This window comes from Siniperca chuatsi, linkage group LG16 (genome assembly GCF_020085105.1).
Source record: "Siniperca chuatsi isolate FFG_IHB_CAS linkage group LG16, ASM2008510v1, whole genome shotgun sequence".
NCBI lineage: Eukaryota > Metazoa > Chordata > Actinopteri > Centrarchiformes > Sinipercidae > Siniperca > Siniperca chuatsi.
Window position 1 is genome coordinate 21,499,017 of NC_058057.1, and position 19,232 is coordinate 21,518,248.

The 19,232-nt window shown below is 37.9% G+C and overlaps 1 protein-coding gene across 1 annotated transcript; it reads left to right on the forward strand.

Moving 5' to 3' along the window:
- The first annotated feature begins 2,556 nt into the window (after positions 1-2,556).
- Positions 2,557-19,137, forward strand: clu (clusterin). Its single transcript, XM_044169304.1, has 10 exons — positions 2,557-2,703; positions 6,734-6,898; positions 7,587-7,735; positions 8,647-8,817; positions 9,743-9,913; positions 11,051-11,261; positions 12,444-12,584; positions 14,463-14,689; positions 15,503-15,693; positions 18,405-19,137. Exons 2-10 carry the CDS (start codon positions 6,784-6,786, stop codon positions 18,415-18,417), a joined length of 1,389 nt encoding a protein of 462 aa, XP_044025239.1. The 5' UTR covers positions 2,557-2,703; positions 6,734-6,783; the 3' UTR covers positions 18,418-19,137.
- Positions 19,138-19,232: the final 95 nt, after the last annotated feature.

Here is a 19,232-nt window from a genome sequence, read left to right on the forward strand (position 1 = left end):
GTTTCTGCAGTTTTACTAAAGAAACAAACAATAAGCCTTGTTTTGGAGCAAATAATTTGACTTGTAAAAGCAGGAAAAGCACAAGTGTAATACAGTCATGGCTGCACTGCATCCTGGTGTTAAGCATGGCTTGTTGACATTGGTTTACTGGGACACATAAACATAGCAGAGCCTTCGTTAATGATATTAGTTACACCTGTGCTTTTACTGCTTTGACATTCCAACATGTCTTCGGTGAAAAGGTCTGGAGCCTGTTAAAATGCTGAAAAATACAAATGTTGAAACAAAACTGTTAACAGGGCTACATTTAATAATACATATAGTAAAACTATGACTACATAGGAGATTTTTTAAAATGCCTGAAAGTATGATTAAGTTGCTTGACACAATGCAAGATGGATGAATGACTGAAATTAAAATATTGGTTTTCAAGTTTTGTATTTCATTATATTTGTAAAGCAACACACAACACATCCACACACAGACATATGGGCAGACACACTCTGGCATAAAGCTAAACTAAGGGATTATTCAATACCATTTTAAAGGCTTTGCTTAATACATGCTATCAATGTAGGAACTGTGTTATTATCTGTATTTTGCTAGTATTTTTTGTTTTATTAGCCTAGGCTATAGGCTATACACACACACACACACATATATATATATTTATATATATATATATATATATATATATATATATATATATATATATATATATGTACTGTATATATATAATGAAACTACATATAATTTGGTTTGATAATATGCAGATAATGAAGCTGAAGGTGAAGTTATGAAATGTTGAGTCACGCTCAAGATGAATCAGATGTTTGTCTTTCTGCTCAGCAGCTCTGAGTGCTGCTGCCAATAAATTAAATAACTTCTGGAAAAGTCCTCAGGCTCACGTCAAGTCAGGTAGAGTTAAACACCATAACGGAAAGAAATTGCATTCAAATTTCAAATTAAAAGCACTTTTGTTTTACTTAAAGTGGAGGAAAGGGTATAAAAATCAATTAATCAGAGTGGATTTACTGGCGTTATATTGAGTAAAGCTATTAAAATAAAATAAATAAAATATAAAGTAAGATGTTTCCTCATGACAGAAAAATGATCTAAGGCCAAGACTTATAGTACCTATGATATATAGCAAAATAAGATAACATACATTACAATAATATACAATACATACCATTGTGTGAAACTGGCACAGACATTACATTACATTACATCATCTTAGTACACAATTTCACTATTTTTATAATGATGTGATCAATTAGTTAAGAAATTAATGACATACTGGCAATGTTTTTGTAGTCTACACAGTTACTTTCTAAAAAAAAAACATCATGTGGAGTCTTATCACTTGCAGAAAGCACTTAGATGTTGTGTTTTACTATTTGGGCTGTTGTAAATTCATATCCAGGTTATGGGAAATCCTTTACCAGTTCTTAATATAATATGCAAGATTGGAAAGAAGGGGACTTCTGTTTTTAAAATTCCTTGTGAGGCTTTGTTTGATCATCAATGTTTTACATAAGAGATGTGAAATTTAAACACAAGATCTTGTCTGACAAGCTTATTCATAACAACATGTAATAGAAATAAGAAAAAAGTAAATTAAGTAACTACAATGCCCCCAAGGTGCCACCATCCTGGAAAGTGAAATATTAAAATACAGCTCTCTATGATTTACATTTCTTTTTTCCCCTTGACAGTGTTTTAATTTCTATAGCAGACATCTTTTTCTTTGTGATTTACAGTCATCAACATATTAAAAATGTTAATACAACTGTTATTTCATACATAGATATTATTAATTAATATGTCGCATAAACTGAGCTTGTAGGCCTATTTACTTTATGAAACTATCTGAATGTTCTGGAAAGACTTTTCCCTTTCTTTTTTTGTTTTTTTGACTTCTTTCTGAATTTGACTATTCTTTTCTCTCTCTACAAGTCAGCCCCACTTGCTTAAATTAAATTAAATATTCAAATAGGAGTCAAATTCCTTGTATGTGCACGTGTACACACGCCAGTGAAGCTGATTCTGTTTCTTGGCGCAGTGACTTCCTGGATTCCCCTCTGGTTGCCTGGCAACTACTCAGAGCAAAAGATTTAGCTAGCTAGTCTGGCTCATAAAAGGGCGAATTTCTACACTTCAGGGTTTTGTACAGATTCAACAAACAAGATATAATGTGTTCATTAGCCAACTTTAAAAGTGCTAGTAGGCTGCTTTTGTTACCAGCTAGGCTAGCTGTTTCTACCCATTTCCAGTCCTGATGCAAAGCTAAGCTAACCCGCTGCTGAATGTAGCTAGCTAACTTTATGCTTCATATTTAACCCACAGTGCAGATGGGCATAGGAGAAGCTATTACTATTCCTTTGATAACTTTACAAGCTATTAGATGCCACTTGAAATTTTCATATAGCTATACATCACATGAGAAAACACAGTTGTGTTTCCCCTATATGGCAGTTTTTGTCCAAACTTTGAAAGAAACATTCATGAGAACGATTTATTTTGAACTGTAATACAGGAAATTAGCGTTTGTGTTGATGTAGCTTGACAGTAGCGGTGGCGGGCAGCAGTTTGGTCAGATGAATCACATGTCTGCACCGTCCCCGTTATACGGTGCTATAAATACGAGCAGCAGGGAGACTGAAGCAGCTTCACACTGTCTGGAGTCTCAGGAAAACAGAGGTGAGTCAGAGGGGCTATTATTTATTTTTTATTTCAGAGTCTGCAGCTCGGTGATGCTCAGAGGAAACTTGTCTCTTTACATACAAGCAATGATAACAGTGTTATTATGATAAATTAGAATAGAATAGAGTTCAAAACATTAGCTCCATTCTCCAGGTTTAGCTTATTAAGTGTCAGATTGTGAACATTTCTAACTTTAATTCGGCAGCATAATGATTGATTTTTTTAATTTCAATTTTGTTCCCTTCAGTTGTTTTTGTTCCGAAATGCTGACTTCATGGCTGCTGTTTGTATTGCTTACTCATGGGTGTGACCTCCATCTTTGGATCAAAACAACTGGATTAGGGTACATGACATCATATTGTGGTTGGTTCACTTTAATAATCTTTAGGCTATAAACCTAGGCACACCCAGCGTATAAACATGCTATTTGACGATGAACTGTTAAAAGTGCTGAGTGAAGGAATACATGCAGGATGGATTTTAAAGGCATTTGCATGTAATATTCTAATAATCTTCCAAATTTACATATACTGTAGAATAGCTATTTGGCAATATTGACAGTTTAAAAAAAAACCCAAATTACTTTTTCTTTTCTTTTTTTGGTATATTTTCTACTTTAGAAATGACCTTAATTTCTCCCAAATCATATGACAAGGGAATCCTTTGGGTCCCCAAACACTTAAAATGAGGCCACATGTGCCAGTGTCCCATTTGTTGTAAATGGAGCCCAGATGATCCAGATTAGTTGATTGTTCCTTCTTATTCTGGCACTGGGAAAGTCTGTTTGTGCAGGTTTGAGCTTCTAAAAGAGAGATAATGAGACAGAAGCAGAGTTAATCAATAGCAGCAACCTGCAGTTATCAGCTGATGTATAAGTGTTGCTACAACAGATATTTTAGACATGGCAGTTCAAAAAGATAAGACAGGATAAGACTATACTGATCCCTGGAGGGAAATACATATGTTACAGCAGCACAGATACAGGTAGGGGACGTCTTCAAATAGCTCGTTTTGTTTGACCAGCCATCCCAAACCCAAAGATATTCAATTTATTATCATAAAACCAAAAGAAACCAAAGAAACCAAAGACAAGTATTCACATTTGGAACCAGGGCAGAATCTAGAATCAGTGTTTTGGCATTTTTGCTTAAAAATGACTAAATATAAATATAACATATAGTGTTATATATTGCAGTATGTATAATATACACACACTATACACTAATATTACAATGAATAATATGAAAATACTGTACAGAAATGGAAGAAAATATGATATAGTATATAATATAAAAATACAATAATAACAATATAATAGTAATATAGTATTGTTATACAGTGATGTCTATGTATAGCTTTAGATATGGACTCAAAGAAAACACTCCTACACAGCATCTGATGCAGATGTGTTTGCCTGAAAAAACTTTCTGGAAGGCCTTGCAGGCAACATCTGGACTGGAGGACGGTTGGTCGGTTTGCATTCTTTCACTTGTGTAACCAAGATCCTGCAGCTGCTATTCAGCAAATAATGTAGCTCGACCTCTGCATTGTAAATTATTTCTCCTTTCTTTCCTTTCTGTTTGTTTAACTTTGTCTCTGTCAACCTTTCTCTGTTTGACGCTCTCTGGCTTTGTCTGTTTTTTTCTGTCCTCTTATGCGTTGCTCATTTTCCCCCTCTCTGCACATCAAGGTCTACTCATTCTGGGGTTTTTTCTCAATAAAGGTCTCGCTGTGACTAGTCAGTCCCTGTTTACAAACCTTCCAGTAACTGGCATGCTGTAATTAAGCAAGAGCTTTATTGTTCATGGATAATGACCTCATTGTGTAATCGGCTGCAGTTTGCTGCACTGTACGTGTGAAACTCGTGAACACATGAGCTCACATAGAGAGGAGAAAGTGGGACTTTTTTTTAGCCCCCGGGTGGGCGTCCAGTCCTGCTGGGTTTGGAACAGTTGGTGACATTTTTTCCTGTTTTTTACTGCTGATTAAAAGCACAGTGATTCAGAGATTTTATATCATCAGTACACCGAACTGACACCAGAAACGCTGAATAATAGTTGCTACTAGCTTTATCTCAAAGGTGCAAAAATCCCATTATTCAAACCCAATTTCTTGTGTGATACTGTCAGACAGTGTGGAATAAGATGGGAAACAGTGGGAAATTGTATATTAAGAGGTCAAATAACAAATAAATGTAAAATAATAAAAAAATCTTTTTGTGTTGATTGGACAGCTTTATACCAAATATGATGCAAAAACAACATGCTATGCATGCTGCACTTGTTTCCATAGGAACAGGAGATGGTGGGCGACTGCACAAACATCACTGTGCAGGGGACGGACAAGTGCTGACGAACAAGATGTTTTCATGACATTTTATATTTAACATCAGATAGTAAACACAGCAAACAACTTTATCCTCTTAGCTTGGATAATATAATGACCCACTAAAGCATAACTTACCTTACATGGCCAAAAGTATGTGGACACTCCTGTCCAGCTGCTATAATCAATATTTTGTATATTAACAATTGATTAAACAATTATGTGTAATGTGAAAGGTGTCGCTCATGGTCATGAACCCAAAGAGAATCATCACCTGAGTGCAGTTCCCCTCAGCTTTACAGAGTGTTTTAGCATCTTTCAGCTCATTGTTTTTGTTTTCCGGCCAGCAAGTTTAGTGTTTTGGTTCAGTCTCAAGGCTCTCATCAGTATTGTTTCCAGCAGCAGCAGGCAGCTGTTTTCAGCTAAAAAGCTCTGATAAACCCACTGCCCGCTACCTGCCCAGCATCAAACGACAGACAAAGTTAGCGACTAGCTGGTGAACATAGTGGAGCATTTAGCAGCTAAAGAGCCAGATATTTCTTTCAGGAGCTGGTAGAGACCAAAAACAGAGCTGAAAGAAGTATGAATACTGGACTTACAGTCACCAGGTGGACTCCATTGATAATGTGGATATAGCTTGTTCAGTTATTGATCAGTTATTGTACTTTATGCTCACTTTGTGCCCCCGTGGACAAAGCTAGGTCTATAAAGAAATGGTTTTTTGAGAAGACATTGACTGGCCTGCACAGAGCCCTGACCTTCACCCCATCTGCGAGCCAGGACTTATCGGCAAACATCAGTGGCCGACCTCACTAATGCTCTTGTGGCTGAATGGGAGCAAATCCCTGCAGCCAGGTCCCCAAATCTAGTGGAAAGCCTGAACCAAGGCAAGAGTGGAGGCTTGGAATACCCATGGTTTTAGAATGAGACTTTTAACTTTGTCCATAGTGTTTAATGTATGCTAATTGTTATTCACCATTCTCCTTTTCATGGCTGGCCAACTTCCTTTTGCACATTACAATCATGTCATTGCTTTGCTTGACAGTGGCAGATAGATTGGTGCATTTAGATGCTGTGCTGTGAATTTAGAGGAAAAGGGAGGATTATGTCTGGCTGCAGAAATAATCAACAGAGAGTAGACTCACAGAGAGAGATTTATTCTGGCTGGGAAAAGCTGCACAGAGAGGAGGGAAGGCCAGTCCATCTGTCTGATGACTTTCTCCCTCTGTCTTTATCTTGTGTGCTACAGTCTCTCTCTGTTGAAGCTGTCAAAGTTGAAGATACGGGCAGCTGACCAAGCACACGTCAGAGAAAAAATGGCTAAACAGAGAAAGGGCCTGCTGTTCTCTTTATATAATACTTTTGAAAGGCACAGTTGGTCAAAGTCACAGGAAACACTGATCTGAGGTCAGTTTGGTGACAATGTCCTTGCTAATGGTTTAGTGAACGAAACTGGAGACGAGGGAAATGATCCATTCAGCAGGCACGATTTTGAATTATTTAGTAGTATTGATCAGTGCGGTTACTTTTATGTTATGGTGTAAGGGTGGAAAACTGCTGAGCAAGCATGGTCATTTTCTACTGCGTAGGTCTCTGTCTGTTTTTTTTTTCACAGCTTGTGTCGCCCTCTAGTGGACGTGGAGGGGCATTACAACAAATTTACAACAGGGGAGTGTAGACTGAACCTGGGGTTTTTTTTCAGGGTTTTTTTTTCCTCATCATTGACTGCTGGCCCTGTGAGAGTCAGAGAGGATGTTAATGATGATGATGATGATGAAGAAGAAGGGGTCGAAGTCTTTGGCTGTGGTGGCCCTTCTTCTGGCCTCAGTCAACTGTATCCTTCCTCCATCAAAAGAAGATCTTACCCGTAAGTTTCACTGCACACGCATTAGAAAACTTTAAGTTCACCCAAATTACAAAACAATACTTTTTGTGTTTGTACATTTTCATTTTTGTTATTATTTTATTAGAAAACTGTACAAAGTGAAGTCTGTGGATTATCCAGAGTAACCAGCACCTTGTGTCTTCAAAAACAAGCTGCTGTTGGAACTTTTAAATGCATTTTTTTGAATGAAATACCATTTACCTTCATTATATTGTAGTGGCAGCAGAAATCTCAGAGACAACTATCCAAAAGCCTGGACAAATAAAGAATAAAGTTACAGTATTTTAAATGCTAGAGAGGTAATTAAGAAATTGTAATTTGGGTGAACTGGTCCTTTAAAACCAACTCACCCTCTTGGAAATTGCTAAAGCTTTTGCAAAATTTAAGAGAAATAACCAAAAGTGATCTAGAATGATTATTACATTAATGTTTTAATGAAAATGCCTAAAATGGAAATTAGGGGATTTTGGCAGTATCAGGGGGTGCAGAACAGAAAACATTTTTTTATAAATAATATTAAATAGAAATAAACTTAAACAAACCCCTCATATATTTTATAATTTACTTTGTAATGGAACAATAATCAGTTTGGTCACATAGGGCAGAAATGCAGGAGCCTGTTACAGGAATCCACACCTGCAGTGAATATGTGATACTTTTCTTTTTACAGAGATCTCACTCAAGGGAGAGAAGTATCTGGATAAACAGATTGAAAATGCCATTAACGGAGTGAAGGAGATGCAGAGTGTGATGCAGAAATCTTCAGAGGACCACAAGAAGGTTTTGGATTCCCTGGAGAAGACCAAGGAGCAGAAGGAGGTAGAAACATGATTCAGTCAGATATCAGCACTGATGCCAGAATGAGACAGTGTTTCTTTATATTATAGAATTTCCTAATATATATGGATTAAAAATAACTTTTTCATACATAGATACAGTAGGTGTTAAGATATGATCCACTGGGGGGAAAAATAGGCGTAATTTGTCCCAGTAGAGTTGTCTACTGATTGTAGAAGAGTTAATATGCTTTTTTGGCAAAGCAGAGTAAAACTGTAAAGTTGCCAAGTACTACATCCAGTGGTGTATACCTCCTTTAAAGCAACTGGAAGAACCCAGTGTTATATCTTTTATTTTAGCAAGTGAAAATTTTAAATGGAAAACCTATTGGTCAGTCAGACATTTCAAATAATAATCAACTAATTAAAAAACATATTTTCTCACCGTTCATAAAACAGATTAAATCAATAGTTATATAAATTGTTTTCATATCTTTTTCTGAGATTCTTGTGAGTTACTGCAATGATATATTCACAAGGAATTAAGAAAAATATACACAACTTTATTGATGTTACATGTGGCTTGGGTAACATATGTTGAATTTTTTTGGAAGATATAATGATCCTTAGTTTGATCCCTGAACTAATAGGTTTAAAATGAAAGTGTATGGAGTTTCAATGCATAGCAATGATTGACTTTGAGTTTATATGTTAACTCTGATATAGGATATTATCAAGTAGTAAAACAGTGAGTTTGGACTATATTAAAAGCAATCTTCTAACACATTAAAGCAAAATATATTTAATTATCTTACAATCATTTTGTTCTGTTCTACTAACATTTGATCCCTAGGAAACGTGATGCCACGATAATAATTAGCAATGGCCTCTACGTTCTAATGATCCCACTAAAATAACTTATATTGTTGTAATATTGTTTGTGTTTCACTGCAGAAAGCGATGCGTGCAGCTCAGGAGATGGAAGCCAAGCTCGAGCAGGAGGAGGAGGTCTGCAATGAGACCATGAAGGCTCTGTGGGAGGAGTGTAAGCCTTGTCTGAAGAACACCTGCATTAAATACTACTCCCGAACATGTAGCAGTGGATCTGGACTGGTGGGACGCCAGGTCAGACCATCACACATACACACACATATAGATTATATATATGGGGCTGATATCAGCCTTTGATTATAATCCAGATATTAGCTGGTCAGGGCCATTTTATAAAGGATATAATGCAGTTTCATTGATTACATGTTGCTTTGAGAACCAATCAATACTGCTGGTTCTTTATAGGAACCTCTTAAACTAAAGTGACTGTAATGCAACTTTTCTTCTAGCACAAATAATGTTAATTATGATCAGTGGTTGAATGTGACTAAGTACATTTACTAAAGTACTGTACTTAAGTGCAAATTTGAAATACTTCACTTGAGTATTTTCTTCTCGTGGCACTTTTTACTTCTACTCCACAATTTTTTTTTATCACTTTAGTTACTAGCTACTTTACAAATTAAGATTTTTGCACACAAAACATGAAAAGTAGAGCTGAAATTATTAGTTGATTAATCGATTGACAGAAAATTAATTGGCAACTATTTTGATAAACGTTTTTCATGCAAAAATATTTTATATATAAATATATAAATATTTCCTGCTTCTCACATGTGAAGATTTGCTGCTTTTCCTTTTAATAATTGTAATAATTTTTGTTTATTTATGTTCATAGTTTTTGGTTTGGACTGTTGGTTGGACAAAACAAACATTGTGAAGGTGTCACTTTGGGCTCTGGGTCATTGTGACTGCATTTCTCACCATTTCCAGAATTTTTACAAACCAAACAATCAATTGATTAATGGAATTTCAGTGACATGTAAAGTGTCAAATTTAATGATACTGCATGGCACAAATACTCTGGCAACATTGGTACTTCAACACTCTTTCCCATTCCCTGTCTCTCTCTTCTTCACTCTCCTGATAAGATAGTAAGCTGAAAAGTATAAATAATTAAGGTTTGATTTGAAATCAAATGTTCTCCTTTTATCTGCAGCTGGAGGACGTGCTAAACAGAACGTCTCCCTTCTCCATCTGGATCAACGGGAAGAAGATAGATGTCCTGGAGCAGGAGGGACAACGACAGACGACAGAATTCAAGAACCTGGAGGAAAAATACACAGTGATGGCTGATGGTGTGGAGAACATATTTACAGACAGTATGAAGGTACTGTTTACCTGTTAGACCATAGATATAAACACTGGACACAGAGATGCATATTTGCTTCTATACATATATATCTGAGTGATGGATGTATTACTGTACCTGCTAAGGCTGGCCAATGACTGCATTTTCTAGACAATAACTTTAATATTAAGTAGTAATATACACTGAGAAAACAGATGTTCTGGTAGACATAATCAGATCATCTCATTTACTTTGAGATCTCTTTTTCAAGCAAGACCTGAGAACAGAGAAAACAATTTCCAGTCAGTCCTTCAGCAGAGACAATCAGCACATAATAAACTATGGCAACGGTTAAAGAAATGTAAATTATTCAAGTGGCAAGTCTGATCTGATAATAAAGCTTTTAAATCTCTGTACAGAATAAAATTGTCTACCTTCAATGCTGTTTGCAGATCATAACAAGTAGTGGTGGAAGAAGTACTCAGATCTTTTACTTAATTAAAAGTAGCAATACCACAGTGTAGAAATACTGAGGAGTAAAAGTCCTGCATTCAAAACTTTACTTATGTAAAAGTGTTAGCATTAAAATATACTTAAAGTACCAAAAGTAAAAGTACTCATTATGCAGACTGGCCAATTTCAGAAAAATGCATATTTTATTATTATTTATAATTAGCGATGCAATTAAGGTGTAACCATCACTAATGTTGCAGCTGGTAAAGGAGGGCATATTTTAACTACTTTATGTACTGCTGGGTAGCTTAATCAATAATAATGCATCATGATTTATTAGTTGAATTATATTTTGTAGTAATAATCTGACTCTGCAAAGTAACTACTAACTACAGCTGTCAAAATAAATACTCAAGTAAAGTACATGTACCTCAGTAGTAGTGTTTACAGCTTGTTCTGCTGCCCTCCAAGTGGCCAAAAGAAAAATTGTATTAATTCATTGAATAATGTACCATAAATGCGAGATTTAAATTAGAGAAGAGATGGCCGGTAGTTTTAGAGATGAATCTCAGAACAAAACTAGGGTGCGTCCTGATTATGGGTCTTGAATCACAATCAAGTATTTGTATGAGCCAACAAAAGTGATATGGATACAACAGCACACTCACAGAACAAAGAGGTTAACAGGTACAACATCAACTCTGTGTTGTTGATGTTCCTCAGGTGGCCGATGTGCACTACAACCCTCCAGTGTTCTTCCTTCCCAATTTCCTGGGACGGTACACTCGCCATAGCAGAAGCATTCGCTCTCTATTCCACGATCCTTTGCACGGCTTCCAGAGTTTGTTCTCGCCCATGATGGGCATGAGCAGGAACTTATTCAGTTCAATGGGATCCATGATGGACATCGACACAGACACACCTCCTAATGAGGGTACGTTTTCTGACATATCCTACTTAAATCACAACTATAGATGCCCTGTTTACTTTTTACTCAGTATTCAGAAAGCTTTTTGGAGTTTGCAGGAAGTTTGGCTGATAGCAAATAGAACTGGATTCACACAAGATTGAAACATGGGGAAAAAAATCAATCTACTGTAGATTAATCTACTGTGACCTTTTTTTCAGGTGTCAAAGTGCATACCAGTCTATTTTCATTATCTTTTGATTGTTTATTGTGATAAAACTGCACATTTCAGTCTAAAAGATATTTTTCATACGCAGGAAATAATAACAAAATAACTTGCACACTAACACTAACACTTCAAAGTTAGTCCAATTTAAAATGTCTGTTAACAGCATTTACTGTATCAGCTACATACTGTGGTATGTGAGTTTTCAAAGCAATGTGAAAGAACAAAAAAAAGCTTAAAAGAGGCCAAAACCACCTGTATCCAAAATGTAGATGCATCGGTAGAAAAACTGCACATCTTATGTGACAAGGGGAACTGTATGAAAAATCTTTCCCATTAAAGTCAAAATGTACTAGTTAAAACTCACAAGATATGATGGACAAATACACATTGTACTGCAAATTAATGAAGTGTAATGTTATTTTGTTTACATGCGTGCATATTCCCAGTCATTGCCAGAAAACTGACCTGCAGGCTTCTAGACTGGTTCCCAACCTAGGGGTCCCAACCCCTACTAGGCATAATCAAAGCTTCACGGAGGGGTCGCGAGGCCCTCTTAATTGTAAGGGGTGTAAGAATTTTTTTTTTTTAAAGTATATATCTTTATTTATTTAGTAAAGTTAAAGTGAAACCGTGGTCCTGTAAGGAAAAACGTTGGGAACCGACTTTTGTGGGACACAACTGGTTCTAATGTTAAGAGAGTATTAACAACAGCTTTATATTGTTGCTCTGTCAGCTTCACTCATCTGCACCAGGCTGGGCTCCTCATACGTGTATTCACATTTGTAGTCATGTGACCAGAAATCAAATTACAATCAGAGAATTTGAGTTTAAGATTGGAAACAAGTGGATTTGTGAGTGATCCCTGCAGAGTTTTTTAGTTAGTTTCAAACCATACATGTAAACCTAGAATGAACACTAGGTTGTGAATTGAAACCCCCCCCCCAACATTTTCCAAACTGTGTGTTTGTGTCTTGTCGCAGACGGCAGCATAAATGAGGACGTGGTCATCACCGAACCTTTTGGCAACGGCAGGATGACCTGCAGAGAGATTCGCCGCAACTCAGCCGGCTGCCTCAAGTTCCGTGACGAGTGTCAGAAATGCAAAGACATTCAGCATATTGGTAAGATAACTCTCTGGTGAAGTGTTTTATTCATTCTTTGATGTTGTGACCAATAGTATTAGTCCAAAATGTAAACATGGATACAAGAAGGTATAATAATAGAGACAATGAGAATGATACAAACTTTGAAACAAAAGTTAGAAAGTTAATAAGTTAAAAAATGTGTAACATATAGGCAGCAAAAAGAAACAAATAACGAGCAATACTGAGGGAAAATACATTAAATAAAAATAAAATATGGACAACATCCTTAATAATGAAATACATTATTTAAGATCTCATAAAACAACTAATAATTACCATTCAAAAGGTTAAGTGGGTGTAGTGAGGTCCGGCTGTGTTCTTTGATGCAGCCTCCTCCTGCAGAAAACAGGATATGGAGACCTGAATGATGATCCGGAGATGTTTTTATTAGAGCAACACAATTAGTATTCATGATAATGTTGGGAACAGGAAGGGCTTTAAATGAATGGCAGCGGATGCAGAGTGAGTGTAATTTAATTAATCCATTCCTTTGTGTTGATGATGTTTTTGTTCCCCAGACATCAAATAACGAATCACCTACATTGAGACATTTGGGAAATACAAAGAGGTTCATATTGATTTCGCATTCAGAGGGATGCTTCAGCTAGTTGGTATAAACACTATTGCCTAAAATCTACCTTTAGATTTTAGATAATATTATGCAGCAGAAACACAGATTAATTACAGCAAAGCGAACATAATGTTATGATCGATCACTCAATCACTAGCTGAACTGAATCAAACACATCCTCATCTCATTATCAGTTTAGTTACAAGATGATGTTCTTTCACCTCACTCATTAAATATGTGGCCTTTGCTGTACGATGGCACACAAGCTTAATATTATGTTTAGTAAAAATATGGAGGTGTGCTTTATTTTGGCGGGGCATGGCGCCTTATATAGAAGGACTGTTACAATGGGTGTCGTCCATACTTTTGAATAATCAGAAAAATCAGAGGACCTACCCTTTTCCCACTATGACAACAAAACATATTTATTTTGTTTAATGGCACTTTATACCTTTATTTGATAGACGACAGTAGAAAGAAACAGGAAGGGAGAGAGAGATGAGGATCAACATGCAACAAAGGTCCCCGACCAGACATGGTTGGCGCCTTTTCCCCCCTGAGCCACCTGGGCGCTCCTCAACAAGCATTTTTTCAAACTCACCGCCATTGAAGTAAACAGTGCTTACCCCAAGAATTTCAATGTCATTGGAGGCTGTTTTCAATTTTATAAATATTAACACATGATGAATGTAAGTCCAATATTCTCTCTCTTTTAGCTCTGCTTTTGCTCTCCACCAACTCCTGAGGGAAATATCTCTCTCTTTAGCTGCTAAATGCTCCACTATGTTCACCAGCTAGTTGCCAACTGTGTCTTTCTGTCGTTTGGTGCTGAGCAAGTAGTCTACAGCTGCCTGCTGCAACCAAAACGACGCTATGTGAGCGGTGAGAGTCAACCAAAACAGTAACGTTGCAGCCGGACAGCAAAACAATGAGCTGAAACTCACTAGCCGAGCAGAGCTGCAGATTAGGGTGATAATTCTCTGTAGGTTCATCATTACCAGCAACACCTTTCACATTGTCACATTGTTTTCATATTGTCAGTTGCTACATTGTCGTTATAAAAATAACGATTATAGTCGCTTTAAATACACCACAGTGAAAGTCTTTGGTCAGAGGTGATATAATCAGGGATCAAAATGCCAAACTACATAAAAAATCATGCAATTAAACAAATGTAACGTCCTCTTCTAATCAATGTAAGCCCAGTGTAGTCAGTAAAGTGATTTTTCTAACTTGACTCAAGCTCCATGATGATGTTCTTCTGTTACCTGTTTCCTTCCCAGACTGCTCCGGTAAGAAACCTCTGGAGGGCCCACTGAAGGAAGAGCTGGAGGAGGCGTTGGCCATGGCTGAGCGTTTCACTCAGCAGTACAACAGCCTCCTGAAGAGGTTGGAGGAGCAGATGTTTAACACCTCCTCCATCCTGGACATGCTCAACACACAGTTCGGCTGGGTGTCGTCTCTGGCAAACGACACCAACACCAAGGACAACATCTTCCGGGTTCAGACGGTATGTAGACCTGCTCGCTGCATTAATCTGTTCATTCACTGTGTCTTTCTCCATCTGGCTGTGTTGGTTAGAGACTGTAATGAGTGCTCTGGGGAAGCTGGAAACATACAGTACATATAGGAATACAGCAAATAAAGGAAATATAAAACGCACGGTATTAAGGGTGCAATTTGTAGCCAAAATCAAAATGTCATTATCAAATTACTTGTGACATGTTTTTTACTTGTGACCTGCTTTTATTTCATGTTAGTTGTGTAGTCAGTTATGGACATTTTAAATGAACAAAATATTAATTTCTAACAAGCTGCAGCTGAAGAAATATCCTAAATTTGTGGAGGATCCGCATAATGAAAAATGTGAAAAATATGAGAACTTGAAATCTCCCCAAAAAAAGTCAACTTTCAAGATGAACTTTAAATTTAAAGCAAACATTCTTGTATTTTAACCATTTTCATGTTTTTGTGAATTGTCTGTTTTCTTCGCAACAATTCCTTTAATCCATGACTCTGTCTCTTTTGGGATACAATAAAAGCCACCATAAACCCTACTTTCAGCTTGACAAACACCTTGCAAGTTGGTTTTTATGCTATTAATAAGTACTTAAAAGCTATAAGGGTTGAGAGTTTTACTTTTTGTAGGTGTACAGCAATAATATAACTGAAGTGAAAAGATCAAAATGACCAAAATTGGAGCCAGTATCTGCCCACTATATTTGCATGTGCGCAGTATAATAGTATTGTCTATATGGAAATGCAGATATGCTTAGGCTGTTTGCTGGAAAACTGTTCAGATGAAACCCTCCCTGTGCTGCAGGTGATCTGCAGGGACACTGAGGAGAAGCCAGGTGAGGAGAAGAAGCAGCCTGGAGAAACGAACGTGTCTGTGCAGCTCTTCGACTCTCCACCTATGAACATCAGCGTGCCGGGTGACATCCCCTGGACCGACCCCAAGTTCTCTGAGGTGGTGGCCCAGGAGGCTCTGGACCGCTACAAGGAATCCAGCATGTGAGTGCCGAGCAGGGGAAATAATAACCAAATTTAAAGGGATAGTTTTTCGGGTTATACTTATTCGCTTTCTTGCAGAGAGTTAGATGAGAAGATTGATACCACTCATGTGCGTATGGTAAAGATGAAGCTACAGCCAGCAGCTGGTTAGCTTAGCTTAGCATAGAGACTGGAAACAGGGGGCAAAAGCCAGCCTGGATAGGGGGGTGTTATTTGTTTCACTATTTCTTGGTCAGGACCCTAGACTGGATATAAAGATGGACGACGTGTCTCCACTTCCTCCCACTGTACAAAAATGAACCAAAATATCCCAGATACAGGCGCTGCCATCTTGCATTGGTGACGTCATTTGGAGCCAGAGTCTGTGCAGTAGTGATCTGGGTTGGAGCTGCGGTATCGAGGTCCCGCCCATACACCCGGCCGACTCGTGAGCAGAGCACAGCTGTCAATCATGACATGAAACCCCATTTTTATAGCATTAAATAACTAATTAAAACTTATCAGAAAAAATGAACACTTGAACATACATAAGCGTGATAAGAACTACCTAAAATGACAGAAACCATCTTTGGGAAAAATGTATTTGACGTGTATCTTGGCTGGAATCAGTAACCTTCAGGAATCTCTGCTGGTTGCCTGGCAACAGCTTTCCAGTCTCTATGCTAAGCTAAGCTAGCTGGAGCTTCATATAACACACACACACACACGTTGTGAGAAAGCGAATAAGTATATTTTCCAAAATGTCTAACTATTGCTTTAAGCATTTATAAAGCTGAAACCATCAAATGTTTGGTATGTTTTCTTGTTACTTGTTTATGTGTCTCCATTGAGCTGCTACATTTCCTCAAGGTTACCTAGAAAGTTTCAGAGCTGCTAGAATTTATTCATTCTCTAGATAATACTAATGGCTTTGGAAAAAAGTAACTGAGCAGATTTACTATACTGTACTTAAGTTCTTTAGTACAGATTTGAGGTAGTGGTTCTTTACTTGAGTATTTCCATTTTGAGTGACTTTCTGCTTTTAATCCACAACATTTCAGAGGGAAATATTACGATTACATTTCTACGATCACTGTAGTTACTAATTACTTAGTACATGAATATTTTTTAGAAATTCTGAATGCAGGACATGTAATGGGGTAGTTCTCCCCTGTGCTACTTTTACTTCAGTAAATTATTTGAGAACGTTTTGTGGTTTGAATTTTAGATTTGAAATCTCAGTTGTCAAAATCCCCCCCCCCCTTCAGGATTTTCCCAGACCCCCTCTCTGGAAAAATGGAAAATAGTAACAGGAAATTTAAAAAATCCACGTACTGGATTTTTCCATATTTTATACTATAAATTAGTGCGCATGCGCCAGCCCGCATGCTGCCTGTTGCTGTAGCTCCGTCTCGTCGTCTTACTTTTTCCAACTTTTAACTTTACTTTTTCTTCCAAACTTTTGTAACTTGTGTGTAAGTGTAATTTAAACTACGCTCTTTGCGAAAATGAGGGTAGAAAGTGTTTTTGTACTTTTTTCGCCGTGGAATTTCTTCTTCTGCTACTCGGTCGGGCACCGCTGCAGATCAGCTGTTTGGCCGCATTGTTTACACCAGGGAACAGCTGATCGCGCTGAAGCCGGGCAGCATGGCGCCCAGGACAACCGATGTCCCCACTGAGATCTGGAGGAGGACACACCGAGGATGCAGAGGTGGAACGAAGCGGCGAGGGAAGAGAGAGGTGCAGACAAAAGAGACTTAAGAATAAGAGATTTAAGCCGTGTCTGCCTTCTCTCGTAATGGGCAACGTGAGATCGCTGGCGAATAAAATGGACGAGCTAACGGCGTTAGCCCGGAGTCAGACGGAGTTCCGTGAGTGTAGCTTGATGTGCTTCTCAGGAAAAATGGAAAATAGTAAGACATCTTGCCTCGTTCCGTGCCGAAGACGCCACGTCCCAGTGGCTCCAAGGACTACAGACCAGTGGCACTGACCTCCCACATAATGAAGACCCTGGAGAGACTAGTGCTGGAACAGCTGCGCCCATGGTCAGACCCCTCCTGGATCCCCTTCAGTTCGCCTAAATTTAAGCACGGTGAGGATCATGTTTTTGACTTCTCCAGTGCTTTCAACACCATCCGGCCTGCCCTGCTGGGAGAGAAGCTGGCAGCGATGCAGGTGGACGCCCTTGTGTCCTGGATTGTGGACTACCTGACTGGCAGACCACAGCATGTGCGGCTGCAGCACTGTGTGTCAGACAGCGTGGTCAGCAACACTGGGGCCCTCAGGGACTGTCCTCTCTCCTTCCTCTTCACCATCTACACCACAGACTTCAGCTACCACACAGAGTCCTGCCACCTTCAGAAGTTTTCTGAAATGCAACAAAGTCATCCACGTGGCTAACTGGATTTTTCCATATTTTTCCCTCACATCTTGCAGTCTTTCTCAGCAGATCATCTGTGAACAAAGAAAGGATTATTATTATTTTTTTGTCTATTGTTTCCAAGGTCAAGAAAGAACGCTTTAACAACAGAGGCATTTTAAAGATATATTCAGTCTCGTCCATTTAGGCTCTTTGGTCTTCTGCTATCCCAAAATCCTGCTGTCCTCACTGACTTTCATTTGTAGAGAAACAGCAAAAATGAACTTTTTGAATAAACTTTTTACCTTCTAAGGAAGACATGATATAAAAGAATCACTGAAAATCTTTGACCTCCTTCTCTTTGTTTTTCCAGTGTGGTCAAATAAAGTCCCAGTTGGATTTGTGCCCCAACCTGAACTGTCTGCTGACAAGTGAATGTTCTGGATTCATCAAAACACACCTGAAACCAAGACGATAAACACACCTGGAAAAAAAACCCTGAAGCCAACCCACTGATTCTGATGTAAAGTCCTGCTTTTGCAAACGACAGAGTTTAACCTCAGATATTTATATTGTTACATTAGAGCTCTTTGTCCTGCTGCAAGAGAAGATATTCAGTAGATGTAGATAGCAGGCCTCTTCGTGTCTATAGTACCTCCAACATAAGGCCTTAACCATGTGTCAGCTGGGCTTTGACATGATTTATGCTTGAGTTTCTGTTAAAAGCCCAACTGTATGTGATTAACTCAGTTTATTCTCTGCATTAAGCCTTTCTAACACATGAAGATTAAACTGATATTTCCTCCACAACGGTTCAAAGATTTGATTTGTTGCAAAGATTTGTAGAAAACTAACATTTAAAGTTTATTCAGGCCATTTCAGTGACTTTAATGACCTGATCTGCCCTTCTACAGATCTCTGATAGCTTTTATCTGAGTTGGTTGAAGTGGTTGACTTGCTAGAGTTAAAATCACTGATTGGAGAGATTAAACTTGAGAAAGTGAAAATACGAGTTGATTATGTTCAGGATTTCTTTGAGCACCTCTGTACAACAGCCTAGCAATGAAACAGTACATAGAGATCAAATAAAAACCTGCTCAAACCCATTCTGTCTTTGTCATTTCTGTTGACAGTTTTTCTGAATTCAGGCTTCTTTTGTTAAGTTGACTTTGACATTTACACCTTTGTCAAATAAATGTTT

Coding starts and splice junctions, on each gene's coding strand:
- clu (XM_044169304.1), top strand. CDS start 6,784: ATGTTAATGATGATGATGATGATGAAGAAGAAGGGGTCGAAGTCTTTG. Junction 6,899..7,586: donor ATCAAAAGAAGATCTTACCC/GTAAGTTTCACT, acceptor TTCTTTTTACAG/AGATCTCACTCAAGGGAGAG. Junction 7,736..8,646: donor AGACCAAGGAGCAGAAGGAG/GTAGAAACATGA, acceptor GTTTCACTGCAG/AAAGCGATGCGTGCAGCTCA.